The sequence below is a fragment of the Portunus trituberculatus genome, chromosome 2, assembly GCF_017591435.1.
Source record: "Portunus trituberculatus isolate SZX2019 chromosome 2, ASM1759143v1, whole genome shotgun sequence".
In the NCBI taxonomy this organism is placed as follows: domain Eukaryota; kingdom Metazoa; phylum Arthropoda; class Malacostraca; order Decapoda; family Portunidae; genus Portunus; species Portunus trituberculatus.
The window spans coordinates 5,502,134-5,519,633 of NC_059256.1; the positions used below are offsets into that span (position 1 = coordinate 5,502,134).

The window sequence follows — 17,500 nt, forward strand, 5'->3', positions numbered from 1 at the left end:
GTGGTAGTGGTAGTAGTAGTAGTAGTAGTAGTAGTAGTAGTAGTAGTAGTAGTAGTAGTAGTAGTAGTACTTACCACCACCACCACCACCACCACCGCCGCCATTATCACCGTAATCACTAACAAAAAGACTGACAGGGTGAAGGAAAATGGCGATTATCTAGAGACAGGAAGAGTGACATGGTGAGATAGGGCGCGTGGGAGGTTGCCAGGGAGATAGGCTATTAATTGGCAGGGTGATTGAAGGGCGGGAGGGTGACAGGGGCAGGATGGAGAGGGATTAATATGAAGGAAGGGTGAAGATGGAAGCATGGGTGACAGGGAGGGAACGTTCTAATCGAGTGTTATCGTACCTTAAAATTCTTCAATGTTAATTAATTACTTTTGTTTGTATTAAAAATGTAAATTATTATTCATTTTTTATTTATAATTATAATATACGTAATTTTTATATATAATTGTATAAATAAATGTATGAAAAGTAATAATTAGATAAAGATTCTGATTATCGTACATCAAATCCTTCAATATTAAATAAGAACTTTTTTGAGTATTAAAAATATAAATTACTATTATTCTTTTATCTATAATTTTAATACGTATAATTTGTAATGCATTATTGTATTAGTTAATGTATAAATAGTATTAATTAGATAAATTTTCTGATTATCGTACATCAAATCCTTCAATATTAAATAAGAACTTTTTTGAGTATTAAAAATATAAATTACTATTATTCTTTTATCTATAATTTTAATACGTATAATTTGTAAAGCATTATTGTATTTGTAAATGTGTAAATAGTATTAATTAGATAAAGATTCTGATTGTCGTACTTCAAATCCTTCAATATTATATAAGAACTTTTTTGAGTATTAAAAATATAAATAAATAAATAAGAAAATAATACAGGCGAATAATAAAAAAAAACTTTAAAACACACACAAAAAGAGAAAATAAATAAATAAATATATAAATAAAATGGCCACCGAAAATAATGGTGATAAAAATGACAAGAACTTAAAAAAAAACACAAAACATAAATAAATTAGACAAATAAAACACAAATAGAGAAAAACACAGAAAACGACATACAAATTATAAATGAATAAATAAATAAATGAATGAATGCGAAATAGAAAAAAAATAATCAAACAACACCAAACATCAAAACACACAACAAAAAACAAAACACAAAAATAAAACACCCATAAAAACACAAACAAACACACAAAAAAACACCAAACAAATAAAACAAAAATAAACCGGAAAAATAATCTAACCCCGCGGTCTCTCACCCAAACAAACCCTAATGGCTACCGAGTGACCCTTTCATATTTACGTTAATTTCTCGCGACCCTGAGATTGGCGGGGGTCCAAATTCCCAGGGTAAGAACTTTAGGGCCTTGGTGAGAGATACTGAGAAAATGGCGGCTGGGGAAATAGAAATAACCGAGAAATAAATAGAAATATCTGAACCGGTGTGTGTGTGAATGAGAGAAAGAGAATATGTTTAAGAATTAATTTTCATATTTATTGCTTTTTTAATGGCGTCGCTTTGTTTTGTGGCGTTTTGTGGTAATGGAGGGATGGAATAATGGCCGCTGCGCCTTTTTTGTTCTATGGGGGTGTCTAATTGGGGGCTAATTACGGTGGGAGGGGAGGAAATATGGAGGGTCTTTCTCTCTATGTGTGTGTGTGTGTGTGTGTAGAGAGAGAGAGAGAGAGAGAGAGAGAGAGAGGGAGGGAGAGAGAGAGAGAGAGGGGGGGTGTAATATTAGAGAGAGAGAGAGAGAGGGGGGGGTTAATGTCTCTCTCTCTCTCTCTCTCTCTCTCTCTCTCTCTCTCTCTCTCTCTCTCTCTCTCTCCATTATTATTATTATTATTATTATTTATTTATTTTTTGCTAATTAGGTTAAGTTAGGAAGGTTAAGTTAGGAAGGTTAGGTTAGGAAGGTTAAGTTAGGAAAAGTTAGGTTAGGAAGGTTAAGTTATAAAGTTTAGGTTAGGAAGGTTAGGTTAGGAAGGTTAGGTTAGGAAGGTTAAGTTAGGAAGGTTAAGTTAGGAAGGTTGTTAGGAAGGTTAAATTAGGAAAAGTTAGGTTAGGAAGGTTAGGTTAGGAAGGTTAAGTTAGGAAGGTCAAGTTAGGAAGGTTAAGTTAGGAAGGAATGTCTGTCACTGCGATCTGTTTTCTGTGGGAAGATTTTACGTCGGTGAAAAAAATTAACAACCAATTGAATTTGTCTCACCTCCTCCTCCTCCTCCTCCTCCTCCTCCTCCTCCTCCTCCTCCTCCTCCTCCTCCTCCTCCTCCTCCTCCTCCTCCTCCTCCTCCTCCTCCTCCTCCTCCTCCTCCTCCTCCTCCTCCTCCTCCTCCTCCAGGTTAGCAATATTTTCATTACCAAAGGCCAGGGAATGAGAACACTGGAGGGATAACTATATTAAGACAGTGCCATGTTTGTGTGAAGAGAGAGAGAGAGAGAGAGAGAGAGAGAGAGATATTGGACTTCACTCGCCACAAACACGACTTTCTCTCTCTCTCTCTCTCTCTCTCTCTCTCTCTCTCTCTCTCTCTCTCTCTCTCTCTCTAATGTAAGGAAATATTTTTAATGAAATGATAAAAATAAAGAAAAAAAAGCTTGTTTCTTCTTCTTCTTCTTCTTCTTCTCCTCCTCCTTATCTTCTTCTTCTTCTTCTTCTTCTTCTTCTTCTTCTTCTTCTTCTTCTTCTTCTTCTTGTTCCATCTGCAGAGTTAGAAGAAGAAGAAGAAGAAGAAGAAGAAGAAGAAGAAGAAGAAGAAGAAGAAAGGAAGATTTTACTACTACTACTACTACTACTACTACTACTACTACTACTACTACTACTACTATGCTGCTACTAAGACAACCACTACTACTATCAAGATATGCTAGACTATTACTATTCTCCTCCTCCTCCTCCTCCTCCTCCTCCTCCTCTTCCTCCAAACATTTATCTTCCTCCTCCTCCTCCTCCTCTTCTTCTCTCAATTCTTCTTGCTACTTTTGTAAATACATCTCCTCCTCCTCCTCCTCCTCCTCCTCCTCCTCCTCCTCCTCCTCCTCCTCCTCCTCCTCCTCCTCCTCCTCCTCCTCCTCCAAGTTCAGAGTGATCTTCCATTTTCCACACATCAAGACAGCAAGAGCTATTTGCCGATTAAAATTGCATCAAACAATAATAACCTGTTTTGCCGTCCCCCTGGCCACGGCACTGGTCCAGGCTGGCACTGTGGCCCCGTCGGCACTCCCCATCACCTTGGCCATCAGTGCCGTGGCCCTCGGGATGCTGGGAATTATGGGAGAGGCATTTCGAAGGCTCATAGGAATATTGTATCTCTCGGACGACGGAAAACTTGTCAAAATCTCCCACCTCTCGTTCTTCGGCCGTAGAATTGACACTGTTCTGCCGGTCTGTGATGTCGTTCCGTTATCCGACAGCGACGAGGAACTCTCCGCGCCGTTTGTCTGGGTCCAAACGTACTCCTACCTGCGTTTGGACAAGCGTGGCCGTTTTTGATAACATTTTTAGTGGCAATCCTGGTCAATTCATTCTTTGTGTGAGGTTTGGAGGAGTGGTGGACAAAGAGGCATTTGAAAAGGTGTTTGGAAAGTGCTTGGAGTGATTAAGGTGCGTTTGGATGAGTTGTGAGTGTGTTTGGATGTGTTGTGAGTGTGTTTAGAGGTGTTTAGAGTGTGTTTTGGTGTGTTTGGATGTGTTTGAAGGTGTTTTAGGTGTGTTTAGGTGTGTTTGGGGCATTTTGAGTGTGTTTGTGTGTGTGTGAGTGCATTTGTGTGTGTGTGAGTGTGTTTTGGGGCATTTTGAGTGAGTTTTGATGCATTTTAAGTGTGTTTGAGTGTGTTTTGAGTCCGTTTGAGTGCGTTTTGAGTGTGTTTGAATTAGTAGAGAGAATTTTTAATTAAACCAACAGGAACAACAACAACAACAACAACAACAACAAATGAAATAGAGAAGAAGAAGAAGAAGAAGAAGAAGAAGAAGAAGAAGAAAAACAACTACTACTACTACTACTACTACTACTACTACTACTACTACTACTACTACTACTACTACTACTACTACTACTACTACTACTACTACTACTACTACTACTACTACTACTACTACTACTATGAGGGCAGACTTCAATAGCCTGGTGGACGCAGATGAAGTGACCTTTAAAGTGACATCCGACCTTAATGACCTTCTGGGGGGGGAGGCTCGGCACCTGGGGCGGGTGGTGGCGCTGGTGGAGAAGCTCATCACCCAGAGACAACACCTTCAGCAGCGGGTGAGAGAGAGAGAGAGAGAGAGAGAGAGAGAGAGAGAGTTGAGATTAAAACTAACTCAATTTTTTTTTTTTTTTAGAGAGAGAGAGAGAGAGAGAGAGAGATGAACACACACACACACACACACACACACACACACACACACACACACACACACACACACACACACACACACACACACACACACATCCAAACACACCCCTAAACACCCAAAAACACACCAAAAACACATCAAAACACACCCAAACACACCAAACACACCAAAACACACAAAAACACACCCAAAACACACAAAACACACAAAACACCCTAAAACATCCTAAAACACCCCAAAACACACAAAACACACCAAAACACAAAACACACAAAACACCCCAAACACACCAAAACACACAAAACACACCAAAACACACCAAAACACAAAACACCAAAACACAAAACACACAAAACACACCAAAACACACCAAAACACACAAAACACCACCAAACACACCAAACACACCAAACACCCCAAAAACACCCAAAACACACCCAAAAACACACAAAAACACACCAAAACACACCAAAAACACACCCAAAACACACCAAAAACACCCCAAAACACCCCAAAACACCCCAAGACACCCCCACTAATCTCTCACCCCTCCCTACCCCCCACAGCTGCAGTTCGCGACCACAGAGGCTCCTGATAAAATAACAAGAGCCATTAACAGTGCAGAGAGAGCCCTGGGAGAGGGGGAGAGGCTGCTGGGAGAGTGCCAAGCTGTACAGGAGAAGGTAAGAGTAGGAGGAGGAGGAGGAGGAGGAGGAGGAGGAGGAGGAGGAGGAGGAGGAGGAGGAGGAGGAAGAGGAAGAAGAAATACTAATATCTTTCTCTCTCTCAGGTTGACTCTCACAGCAACAAGTATGGAGGTCTTCTGGGAGAGGTTGGACCTGGAGTGAGAGTGGTGGGAGAGCTTGGGAGAGTGGAGAGGTACCAGCTGTTCCTGGATATGGTGGAGGAGTGGAGGTGAGAGTGAGAGAGAGAGAGAGAGAGAGAGAATATAACTTTAATTTGACAACAGTTCAACGCAATTTAGCCGTCCCTGTGCAGTTCAAGCCTCCCAGTTTCCTCTACATTTGACCCCTTCCTGTGCGACCCTGGCCCTGTTTGACCCTGCCTCTTTGCCCCTGCCACAGCCAAGACATCAGTGCCGCCCTACGCATAGGAGCAGAGGGCCAGGCACTTGTAGGGCACTCAAAACTTGTAGCGAGCGCCAGAAATATCGTCAGCTCGGAGTGTTTACATCTTCAACAATTTCTACTATCAACGCTTCTTCACTGGAATAAAGCGCTTGTACAGAGGTTTACTGGGTACGTGTGGGTGTGTGGGTGTTTGGGGGTGTTTGAGGGGTGTTTTTGTGGTGTTTTTGTGTGTTTTTGTGTGTTTTTGGTGTGTTTTTGGTGTGTTTTGGGGTATTTTTGTGTGTTTTTGGGGTGTTTTGGGGTGTTTTGGTGTGTTTTGGGTGTTTTGGGTGTTTTGGGTGTGTGTGTGTGTGTTTCAGGGTGTTTTGGGGTGTTTTTTGTGTGTTTTGTGTGTTTTTTGGTTTAAAAACACTTAAAAACCTTAAAAAAAACTTAGAAATAAATCTTTGGCCATTTTTGCAGGGAGTTTGAGGCCATTTTGAAGTCCCTTAAATGGCCCTTGGTGGGGGGCACAGGGGGGACTGGAGGGGGGCAGCTCCCCGCCTCCCCCGACACCCTCCAGCGCCTGTGCACCCTCACCCAGTACCTCCTCCAGCTGGCACTCCCTGGTGAGAGAGAGAGAGAGAGAGAGAGAGAGAGAGAGAGAGAGAGAGAGAGAATGTTTATTTAATTATAGAATACAATGGTTATTCCTTACATGGTGTTTACAGCATAGAAACATTGGATCAGGCAACATGTAAACAATATTAAGATTGTTCTATATAGGAGAAATCACAAATACAAAAGAGTATGATAGACTATACTATCTGCACTAAAATCTCTAGAACGGTAAAACTAATAATGTCTTAAAACGACAATGAGTAAAATTATATAAGAAAAATAAAACACTGTCTACAAATAATCAAAATAAATAAAAACGTAGTAAAACAAGAAAAACACTTAATTTGTACACTAGTTATGGAGTACTAAACTGTTGCACTAAAAATAATACAAGGGAGTTTATATCAATTGTTCTTTAATCCTATTTAGATAGACTAACGTACCGAAGCTCTTTCTGGTAATGTTATTTATATGTTTATCAAACGTCAAGTACTCGTCAAAATTTACTCCAAGATTATCTATGATATCTTTAGGGGCTATCTCACTTCCATCGACCTTTAAAAAGTGTTTGGAGGTATCTTTGAAATACATGATCTGCTGCCTACAAACATGCACTGCGTTTTCTTAGTATTAAGCAATAGGCCATTTACGTTAAAATAATCTTTAGTAATTTTAAAGGTAGTAGCACTTTGGTACATTAAGTCATCAATATTGTCAATACTGTCAATACATGTAATTTATCAGAGAGAGTCTTTCCCATTCGTACACACTGTGATCTTGTGTTTGAATAATTATCAAACCATAAACTGTCAATTTTCAACTTATGCAGTTTATCTATTAGAATTTTGTAGCTGGCACTATCGAAAGCTTTACACAGGTCGCATAAAGTGACAAGAGATATTTTACGTTTGTCAATATTGTCAAACAGTTTATTAGCAACTGTCATGAACACCATTTCAGTCGATAGATGGCTGAGAGAGAGAGAGAGAGAGAGACAGACAGACAGACAGACACCACCACTACTACTGCTACTACTACTACTACTACTACTACTACTATTATTTCAGAGGAGCTGGAGGTGGGGGAGGATGAGGCAGCCCCCCCCAGCCCCTCCCACCCCTTCTGGTGACCTTTGACCCCCTACTACTGCCTATACAACTGCTGGTCAACCCCCTACAGGTGAGAGAGAGAGAGAGAGAGAGAGAGAGAGAGAGAGAGAGAGACCCTTAAAAACACTTAAAACTTCAATTACACCCTTAAAAACACCCTACACCACTTCAACACCACCACAACACCCCTACACCACTTCAACACCACCACAACACCCCTGCACCACTTCAACACCACCACAACACCCCCTACACCACTTCAACACTGCCAGAACACCCCTACACCACTTCAACACCACCTACACCACTTCAACACCACCACAACACCCCCTACACCACTTCAACACTACCACAACACCACCTACACCACTTCAACACCACCACAACACCCCATACACCACCGCAACACCACCTACACCACTTCAACACCGCCAGAACACCCTGAATCCTTTAAAAAAACCCTCAAAACTTCGATTACACCCTTAATAACATCCTACACCACTTCAACACCACCTACACCACCACACCACCACCTACACCACTTCAACACCACCAAAACACCCTCAACCCTTTAAAAAACCTCTCAAAACTTCAATTAAACCCTTAAAAACACCCTACACCACTTCAACACCCCCTACACCACTTCAACACCACCACACCTTCTACACCACTTCAACACCACCACAACACCCTGAATCCTTTAAAAAAACCCTCAAAACTTCGATTAAACCCTTAAAAACCCCCTACACCACTTCAACACCACTTCAACAGCACCACAACACCACCTACACCACTTCAACACCACCAGAACACCCTGAACCCTTTAAAAAAACCCTCAAAACTTCGATTAAACCCTTAAAAACACCCTACACCACTTCAACACCCACTACACCACTTCAACACCACCACAACACCCCCTACACCACTTCAACACCACCACAACACCCCCTACACCACTTCAACACCACCACAACACCCCTACACCACTTCAACACCACCACAACACCCCTACACCACTTCAACACCACCACAACACCCTCTACACCACTTCAACACCACCACAACACCCCCTACACCACTTCAACACCACCACAACACCCCCTACACCACCACAACACACCCTACACCACTTCAACACCACCAAAACACCCTGAACCCTTTAAAAAAACCCTCAAAACCTCAATTACACCCTTAAAAACACCCTACACCACTTCTACACCACCTACACCACTTCAACACCACCACAACACCACCTACACCACTTCAACACCACCAGAACACCCTGAACCCTTTAAAAAAAACCTCAAAACCTCAATTACACCCTTAAAAACACCCTACACCACTTCAACACCACCTACACCACTTCTACACCACCTACACCACTTAAACACCACCAAAACACCCTGAACCCTTTAAAAAAACCCTCAAAACTTCAATTAAACCCTTAAAAACACCCTTAAAAACACCCTACACCACTTCTACACCACCACAACACCACCTACACCACTTCTACACCACCTACACTACTTCTACACCACCTACACCACTTCAACACCACCACAACACCCCCTACACCACTTCAACACCACCAAAACACCCTGAACCCTTTAAAAAAACCTTCAAAACTTTGATTACACCCTTAAAAACACCCTACACCACTTCTACACCACCTACACCACTTCTACACCACCTACATCACTTCAACACCACCACAACACCCCCTACACCACTTCAACACTACAAACACTACACCACTTCTACACCACCTACACCACTTCTACACCAACACACTTCAACACCACCACAACACCCCCTACACCACTTCAACACTACCACAACACCCCCTACACCACTTCAACACCACCACAACACCCCATACACCACCACAACACCCCCTACACCACTTAAACACCACCAAAACACCCTGAACCCTTTAAAAAAAAACTCAAAACTTCAATTACACCCTTAAAAACACCCTACACCACTTCAACACCACTTACACCACTTCAACACCACCACAACATCACCTACACCACTTGAACAAAAACACCTGAACCCTTTAAAAACCTCAAACCTCAATTACACCCTTAAAACACCCTACACCACTTCAACACCACCTACACCACTTCAACACCACCACAACACCACCTACACCACTTCAACACCACCAGAACACCCTGAACCCTTTAAAAACCTCAAACTTCAATTATACCCTTAAAACACCCTTCACCACTTCACTTCACCACTTCTACACCACCTACACCACTTAAACACCACCAAACACCCACAACCCTTTAAAACCTTAAAACCTCAAAACACACCCTTAAAACACACTCAAAACACCCTATACCACTTCTACACCACCTACACTACTTCAACACCACCACAACACCCCCTACACCACCAAAACACCCTGAACCCTTTAAAAAAAACCCTCAAAACTTCAATTAAACCCTTAAAAACACCCTTAAAAACACCCTACACCACTTCTACACCACCTACACCACTTCTACACCCCCTACACCACTTCAACACCACCAAAACACCCTGAACCCTTTAAAAAAACCTTCAAAACTTCAATTAAACCCTTAAAAACACCCTTAAAAACCCTCTACACCACTTCTACACCCCCTACACCACTTCTACACCCCCCTAGCTAACCCCCCCCCCCACAGGTCCGTTTTCTGTACCACTTCAGCGGAAACAGAAGTACTAACAATAAGAACAACCCAGAATGGTATTTTATTCAGCTGTTGAAGTGGATAGTGGACCATGAAAGCTTCCTGGTCCATCGTATCCAGCCCGTCCTGGACCGCTGTGGCCGGGGGGAGGTCCTGGCCAAGGTGAGTGCGTTGGGAGAGTGTGGGAGAGTGCGTGAGAGGGGGTTTTGTGTGGTTTTTGAGTGATTTTGTGTGGTTTTTGAGTGTTTTTGTGTGGTTTTTTAGTGGTTTTGTGTGGGTTTTGAGTGGTTTGTATGTGTTTTTTGGGTGGTTTTGGGTGGTTTGGGTGTTTTTTGGGGTGTTTTGAGTGTGTGAGAGGTGCTGGCCAAGGTGAGTGCGTTGGGAGAGTTCGTGAGAGGAGTTTTGTGTGTTTTGAGTGTTTTTGTGGTTTTGAGTGGTTTTGTGTGTTTTTGTGTGTTTTTTGAGTGTTTTGAGTGTGTTTTTGGGGTGTTTTGAGTGTGTGAGAGGTGCTGGCCAAGGTGAGTGCGTTGGGAGAGTGTGGGAGAGTGCGTGAGAGGAGTTTTGTGTGGTTTTGAGTGATTTTGTTGATTTGTATGTGTTTTGGGTGTTTTGTGTGGGTTTTGGTGTTTTGGGGTGTTTTGAGTGTGAGAGGTGCTGGCCAAGGTGAGTGCGTTGTGAGAGTGTGAGAGTGTTTGAGGGAGTTTTTGTGTGGTTTTGAGTGTTTTGTGTGGTTTTGAGTGTTTTGTGTGGTTTTGAGTGTTTATGAGTGTTTTTGTGGTGTTTTGAGTGTGTGAGAGGTGCTGGCCAAGGTGAGTGCGTTGGGACAGTGTGTGAGAGTGTGTGAGAGGGAGTTTTGTGTGGTTTTTGAGTGATTTTGTGTGTTTTGTGTGGTTTTTGAGTGTTTTTGTGTGTTTTTGAGTGGTTTGGGTGTTTTGTGGGTGTTTTTGTGGTGTTTTGAGTGTGTGAGAGGTGCTGGCCAAGGTGAGTGCGTTGTGAGAGTGTGGGAGAGTGCATGAGAGGGAGTTTTGTGTGTTTTTTGAGTGTTTTTGTGTGGGTTTTTGAGTGTTTTTGTGTGGTTTTTGGTGTTTTTGAGTGTTTATGGGTGTTTTTGTGGTGATTTGAGTGTGTGAGAGGTCCTGGCCAAGGTGAGTACGTTGGGAGAGTGTGGGAGAGTGCGTGAGAGGGGGTTTTGTGTGTTTTTTTAGTGTTTTTGTGTTTTTTTTTTAGCATTTTTGTGTTTTTTGGGATGTTTTGAGTGTGTGGGTGTGTGTGAGAGTGCGTGAGAGTGTAGGAGAGTGTGTGAGAGGGGATTTTGTGTTTTGAGTGTTTTTGTGGTGTTTTTGAGTGTTTTGAGTGTGTTTTGGGGTGTTTTTGTGGTGCTTTGAGTGTTTTTCTGGTGTTTTGAGTGTGTTTGAGTGCGTGAGAGGTGGTTTTGTGTTTTTTTTAGTGTTTTAAGTGTATTTTGTGGTGTTTGGTGTTTTTTTTTTTTTTGAGAGAGAGAGAGAGACTGAATTCAAACACACTTCAAAACACACTTAATAAAACACACTCTTTTTAACACCTTGAGACTATGAGAGAGAGAGAGAGAGAGAGAGAGAGAGAGAGAGAGAGAGAGAGAGAGATTTCAAACACACTTTAAAACACACTTAATAAAATGCACTCTTTTTAACATCTTGAGAGAGAGAGACATTTCAAACACACTTAGAGAGAGAGAGAGAGAGAGAGAGAGAGAGAGAGACATTTCAAACACACTTCAAAACGCACTCTAAATAAAACGCACTCTTTTCAAACAGGTGGAGTTTATGAGAGGTTTGGTGCGTTTGGCGGCCATCAAAGTGACCTCTGACCTCGCACAGCTGCAGGATGACGATGACCTCTTCTGTGCCACCATACAAGAGGTCAGGTCAACATGGGATCCAATACCACAAACAATAGGATCGGATACCACAAATATAGGATCGGATACCACAAATATAGGATTGGATACCATGAATATAGGATCGGATACCAGAAATATAGGATCCAATACCACAATAGGATCGGATACCATAAATATAGGATCCAATACCACAAAAATAGGATTGAATGCCACTAAGATAGGATTGAATGCCACTAAGAGAAAGGGTGTTTAGAGTGCGTTAGGGATAGAAATACAAAAAACTCAAACACACCCTAACCTAACCAAACGCACTCAAACACACCCTAACCTAACCAAACGCACTCAAACATACCCTAACCTAACCAAACGCACTCAAAAACACCCTAATTTAACCAAACGCACTCAAACACACCCTAACCTAACCAAACGCACTCAAAAACACCCTAACCTAACCAAACGCACTCAAACACACCCTAACCTAACCAAACGCACTCAAACATACCCTAACCTAACCAAACGCACTCAAAAACACCCTAACCTAACCAAACGCACTCAAACACACCCTAACCTAACCAAACGCACTCAAACACACCCTAACCTAACCAAACGCTCTCAAACATACCCTAACCTAACCAAACGCACTCAAAAACACCCTAACCTAACCAAACGCACTCAAACACACTCTAACCTAACCAAACGCACTCAAACACACCCTAACCTAACCAAACGCACTCAAACACACCCTAACCTAACCAAACGCACTCAAACACACCCTAACCTAACCAAACGCCTCAAACATACCCTAACCTAACCAAACGCACTCAAAAACACCCTAACCTAACCAAACGCACTCAAACACACTCTAACCTAACCAAACGCACTCAAACACACCCTAACCTAACCAAACGCACTCAAACACACTCTAACCTAACCAAACGCACTCAAACACACCAACCTAACCAAACGCACTCAAACACACCCTAACCTAACCAAACGCACTCAAACACACCCTAACCTAACCAAACGCACTCAAACACACCCTAACCTAACCAAACGCACTCAAACACACCCTAACGTAACCAAACGCACTCAAACACAGGAAAGAGAGAGAGAGTGTTTAGAGTGTGTTTGGGATAAAAAAACTCAAAACGCATGCAAAACGCACCCTAACCTAACCAAACACACTCAAACACAGGAGAGAGAGAGAGAGTGTTTAGAGTGCGTTTGAGATAGAAATTAAAAAAACACTCAAACTCAGGAGAGAGAGTGTGTGTTTAGAGTGCGTTTGAGATAGAAAAAACAAAACACTCAAAGTACATTCAAAACGCACTCAAACCTAACCAAACGCACTCAAACACAGGAGAGAGAGAGAGATAGAGTGTTTAGAGTGCGTTTGGGATAGAAATACAAAACACTAAAAACACTCAAAACACACTCAAAACACTCAAAACGCACCCAAACCTAACCAAACGCACTCAAACACAGGAGAGAGAGAGAGAGATAGAGTGTTTAGAGTGCGTTTGGGATAGAAATACAAAACACACTCAAAGCACTCAAAACGCACCCAAAACACTCAAAACGCACCCAAACCTAACCAAACGCACTCAAACACAGGAGAGAGAGAGATAGAGTGTTTAGAGTGCGTTTGGGATAGAAATACAAAACACACTCAAAAGCACTCAAAACGCACCCAAACCTAACCAAACGCACTCAAACACAGGAGAGAGAGAGAGAGAGATAGAGTGTTTAGAGTGCGTTTGGGATAGAAATACAAAACACACTAAAAAACACTCAAAGCACTCAAAACGCACCCAAACCTAACCAAACGCACTCAAACAGGTTCTGCACTTCCACCGTGAGCTGTGTGACGTGCATGGCTACCCACACACTCAACCTGCCATATTGAGTGTGTTGACTGAGCCCAGAGTGTTCCCCCGCTGGCTGGCCCTGGAGAGAAAATGTGAGTGCGTTTGGAAGTGAGTGTGTTTGGGAAAGAGTGTGTTTGAGTGAGTGCATTTTGGGAGTGTGTTTTAGTTTTGGGAAGTGAGTGCGTTTAGGAGTGAGTGTGTTTGGGAGTGCGTTTTTGAGTGAGTGTGTTTGGAAGTGAGTGCATTTGGGAGAGTGTGTTTGGGAACGAGTGTGTTTTGGGAGTGTGTTTTTTTGAGTGAGTGTTTGGGAAAGAGTGTGTTTGAGTGAGTGCATTTTGGGAGTGTGTTTTGAGTGAGTGCGTTTTGGGAGTGTTTTTTTAGTGAGTGCGTTTGGGAGTGAGTGTTTTTGGGAGTGTTTTTGAGTGAGTGCGTTTTGGAAGTGTTTGGGAGTGAGTGCGTTTTGGAAGTGAGTGTGTTTGAGTGAGTGCATTTTGGGAGTTTGTTTTTTTTGAGTGAGTGCGTTTCGGAATTAGTGCGTTTGGGAGTGAGTGTGTTTTTTGAGTAAGTGCGTTTGGAAGTGAGTGCGTTTTGGGAGTGAGTGCATCAGCATTTTGTGGCGTGTTTGGTGTTGTTTTATAGGTATATGAGGGCGTGGAAGAGTGTGAGAGGGGTGTTAAGTGTGTTAGAGAGAGAGAAAGAGAGATAGAGAGAGAGAGAGAGAGGAAATATATTAAAACACTAACTCTCTCTCTCTCACAGTCGCCCTGGAGCTAATGGACGAGCTGGTGTCTTCCGAAGGGGCTTGGGAGGAGGAGGAAGAAGGAGGAGGAGGAGGAGGAGGAGGAGGAGGAGCAGGAGGAGGAGGAGGAGGAGGAGCCAGGTGTGGAGAGAAGGTGATTCTATTGCTACAGGGAATTACAGACAGATACAAGCAATTACCACAGCCAGGACACAGGTATGTTATTTTTATTATTATTATTATTATTATTATTTTATTATTATTTTTATTTATTTATTTATTGGTGGTCTTGTGATAGTAATATTTTTTTTGTCTGTCTGTCTGTCTGTCTGTCTGTCTCTTATTGTTATTATTAGTTATTATTATTATTATTTATGTTTTTTTTTTTTTCTCTCACTCTCACTCTCACTCACTCACTCAAAAACCTTCATTAAAAAAAAAAAAAACTTAAAATGCCTCTCACTCTCACTCTCTCTCTCTTCACTCACTCACTCTCACTTTCACTCTCTCACTCACCTCACTCACCACCAAAACCTTCATAAAAAACTTAAAACGCCTCTCACTCACTCTCTCTCTCTCTCTCTCTCTCACTCACTCACTCACTCTTACTCTCACTTTCACTCTCTCTCACTCTTACTCACTCTCACTCTCATTCTCTCACTTTCACTCTCTCACTCTCACTCACTCACTCAAAAACCTTCATTAAAAAAAAAACTTAAAATGCCTCTCACTCACTCTCTCTCTCTCTCACTCACTCTCTCTCTCACTCTCACTCACCCTCCTCAAAACCTTCATTAAAAAAATTAAAACGCCTCACTCACTCACTCTCTCACTCACTCACTCACTTTCACCTCTCACTCTTACTCACTCTTACTCACTCACTCACTCACTCTCACTCACTCACTCAAAAACCTTCATTAAAAAAAACTTAAAACACCTCTCACTCACTCACTCTCTCACTCTCACTCTCACTTTCACTCTCTCACTCTTACTCACTCTCACTCTCACTCACCACCACCTCACCAAAACCTTCATTAAAAAAAACTTAAACGCCTCACTCTCACTCTCACTCTCACTCTCTCTCTCACTCTCACTCACTCTCACTCTCCCAGAATACAGTTCCTGGAATTACAACTGGATCTCCTGGACGACTTTAGAGTGCGTCTCCTGCAGGTGATGAAGGGAGAGCGGCAGGACCCTCTCACCTCTCACTACCCAGCCATCCTCAACACCACTCACCACCTCTCCTCCACTCTCTCTGACTGGGCTGACCTTCCAGTGAGTGCGTTGGAGATCTGGGTCTTGTTGGGTGTCAATCTATGGGTATATGGGGGTGTGGGAGAGTGTGAGAGGGGTCTTAGAGTGCCTGGGAGAGTTTGGGAGAGTGGGAGTGAGTGCGTTGGAGATCTGGGTCTTGTTGGGTGTCAATCTATGGGTATATGGGGGTGTGGGAGAGTGTGAGAGGGGTCTTAGAGTGCCTGGGAGAGTTTGGGAGAGTGGGAGTGAGTGCGTTGGAGATCTGGGTCTTGTTGGGTGTCAATCTATGGGTATATGGGGGTGTGGGAGAGTGTGAGAGGGGTCTTAGAGTGCCTGGGAGAGTTTGGGAGAGTGGGAGTGAGTGCGTTGGAGATCTGGGTCTTGTTGGGTGTCAATCTATGGGTATATGGGGGTGTTGGAGAGTGTGAGAGCGGTGTTAGAGTGCCTGGGAGAGTGTGGGAGAGTGGGAGTGAGTGCGTTGGGGATCTGGGTCTTCTTGGGTGTCAATCTATGGGTATATGGGGGTGTTGGAGAGTGTGAGAGCGGTGTTAGAGTGCCTGGGAGAGTGTGGGAGAGTGGGAGTGAGTGCGTTGGGAATCTGGGTCTTGTTGGGTGTCAATCTATGGGTATATGGGGGTGTTGGAGAGTGTGAGAGCGGTGTTAGAGTGCCTGGGAGAGTGTGGGAGAGTGGGAGTGAGTGTGTTGGTGTTTTATGGGGTGTTTGGTGTTGTTTTATGGGTATATGAGGGTGTGGGAGAGTGTGAGAGGGGTCTTAGAGTGCCTGGGAGAGTGTGTGAGAGTACATATGATTTCGAGAGAGAGAGAGAGAGAGAGAGAGAGACAGTCATTTTGAGTGTGTGAAAGTGAGAGAGAGAGAGAGAGAATTTTAAGTGATTATTTGCACTAATCTTTTTTCTCCTCTCTCTCTCTCACTCTCACTCACTCACTCACTCTCACAGTTCTACATAGAAATGCAATATTACCAAGAGGCATTTAGGAAAGCCATTGCCGGGACCACCACCACCACCACCACCACCACCACCACCGCCACCACCCCCGCCAAGGACACCCCCAAGGATGACTACCCCTCCCTCATCTCACCTCCACCCCACCCCTCCTCCCTCCTCCTCCATCCCTCCCACCCCAGAGCACCTGAAATATGAGGTGAGAGAGAGAGAGAGAGAGAGAGAGAGAGAGAGAGAGAGAGAGAGAGAGAGTGAGCTTTGTGTGTATGTGTGAGAGAGAGAGAGAGAGAGAGAGAGAGAGAGAGAGAGTGAGTTTTGTGTGTGTGTGTGTGTGAGAGAGAGAGAGAGAGAGAGAGAGAGAGAGAGAGAGAGAGAGAGAGAGAGAGAGAGAGAGTGAGTTTTGTGTGTGAGAGAGAGAGAGAGAGAGAGAGAGAGAGAGAGAGAGAGCATTCGTTGACATAATATTAATCATCTTACTAATCATTCTCTCTCTCTCTCTCTCTCTCTCTCTCTCTCTCTCTCTCTCTCTCTCTCTCTCTCTCTCTCTCTCTCTCTCTCTACTCTAAAAAAAAACACAAATATCTCTTTTCTCCTCTCTCTCTCACTTCTACCCCCTGACACCCCCCAGGCGACCCCCCCCAGCAGGTCACAGCTAGCCGAGGTCACGGGGTCAGTGTTTGACCTGACCATCTCTCTTTACAAGCACATAGAGGTGGAAATGGTCAAAACACTCTCCCAATTTGTGTTTTCTGAAGTGAGAGCGAGAAGTTTGCCTTACCGGAGGGATGGCTGGCACAAGGCTGGGAGAGTGGATGGGAGAGGGAAGGTCAAGGTCAGTGAGAGTGTGGGAGAGGGAGTGAGAGGGGGTTTTTGGTGTTTTTTGGGTGTTTTTGTGGTGTTTTTGTGAGTTTGTGA

The 17,500-nt window shown here is 43.3% G+C and overlaps 2 protein-coding genes and 1 long non-coding RNA gene across 3 annotated transcripts in view; all 3 read left to right on the forward strand.

Annotated features, from left to right (window-relative positions):
- The first annotated feature begins 1,222 nt into the window (after nucleotides 1–1,222).
- On the forward strand, nucleotides 1,223–2,793 carry LOC123503549. Its single transcript, XR_006674521.1, has 2 exons — nucleotides 1,223–1,388; nucleotides 2,749–2,793. It is a non-coding gene; the product is annotated as an uncharacterized LOC123503549 (long non-coding RNA).
- A 73-nt stretch (nucleotides 2,794–2,866) lies between these two features.
- LOC123501550 (transmembrane protein 186-like) lies at nucleotides 2,867–3,762 on the forward strand. Its single transcript, XM_045250444.1, has 2 exons — nucleotides 2,867–3,471; nucleotides 3,518–3,762. Exons 1-2 carry the CDS (start codon nucleotides 2,867–2,869, stop codon nucleotides 3,636–3,638), a joined length of 726 nt encoding a protein of 241 aa, XP_045106379.1. The 3' UTR covers nucleotides 3,639–3,762.
- Nucleotides 3,763–4,031: 269 nt separating this feature from the next.
- The window catches only part of LOC123501558 (RAD50-interacting protein 1-like), a 17,073-nt gene continuing 3,604 nt past the window's right edge, over nucleotides 4,032–17,500 (forward strand). The window contains 14 exon segments of the mRNA XM_045250456.1: nucleotides 4,032–4,304; nucleotides 4,963–5,079; nucleotides 5,187–5,311; nucleotides 5,482–5,655; nucleotides 5,950–6,095; nucleotides 7,181–7,266; nucleotides 9,872–10,039; nucleotides 11,671–11,775; nucleotides 13,596–13,716; nucleotides 14,384–14,579; nucleotides 15,476–15,641; nucleotides 16,580–16,730; nucleotides 16,732–16,784; nucleotides 17,214–17,441. Coding sequence (XP_045106391.1) covers nucleotides 4,146–4,304; nucleotides 4,963–5,079; nucleotides 5,187–5,311; nucleotides 5,482–5,655; nucleotides 5,950–6,095; nucleotides 7,181–7,266; nucleotides 9,872–10,039; nucleotides 11,671–11,775; nucleotides 13,596–13,716; nucleotides 14,384–14,579; nucleotides 15,476–15,641; nucleotides 16,580–16,730; nucleotides 16,732–16,784; nucleotides 17,214–17,441 — 1,995 coding nt within the window. The 5' untranslated portion in view covers nucleotides 4,032–4,145.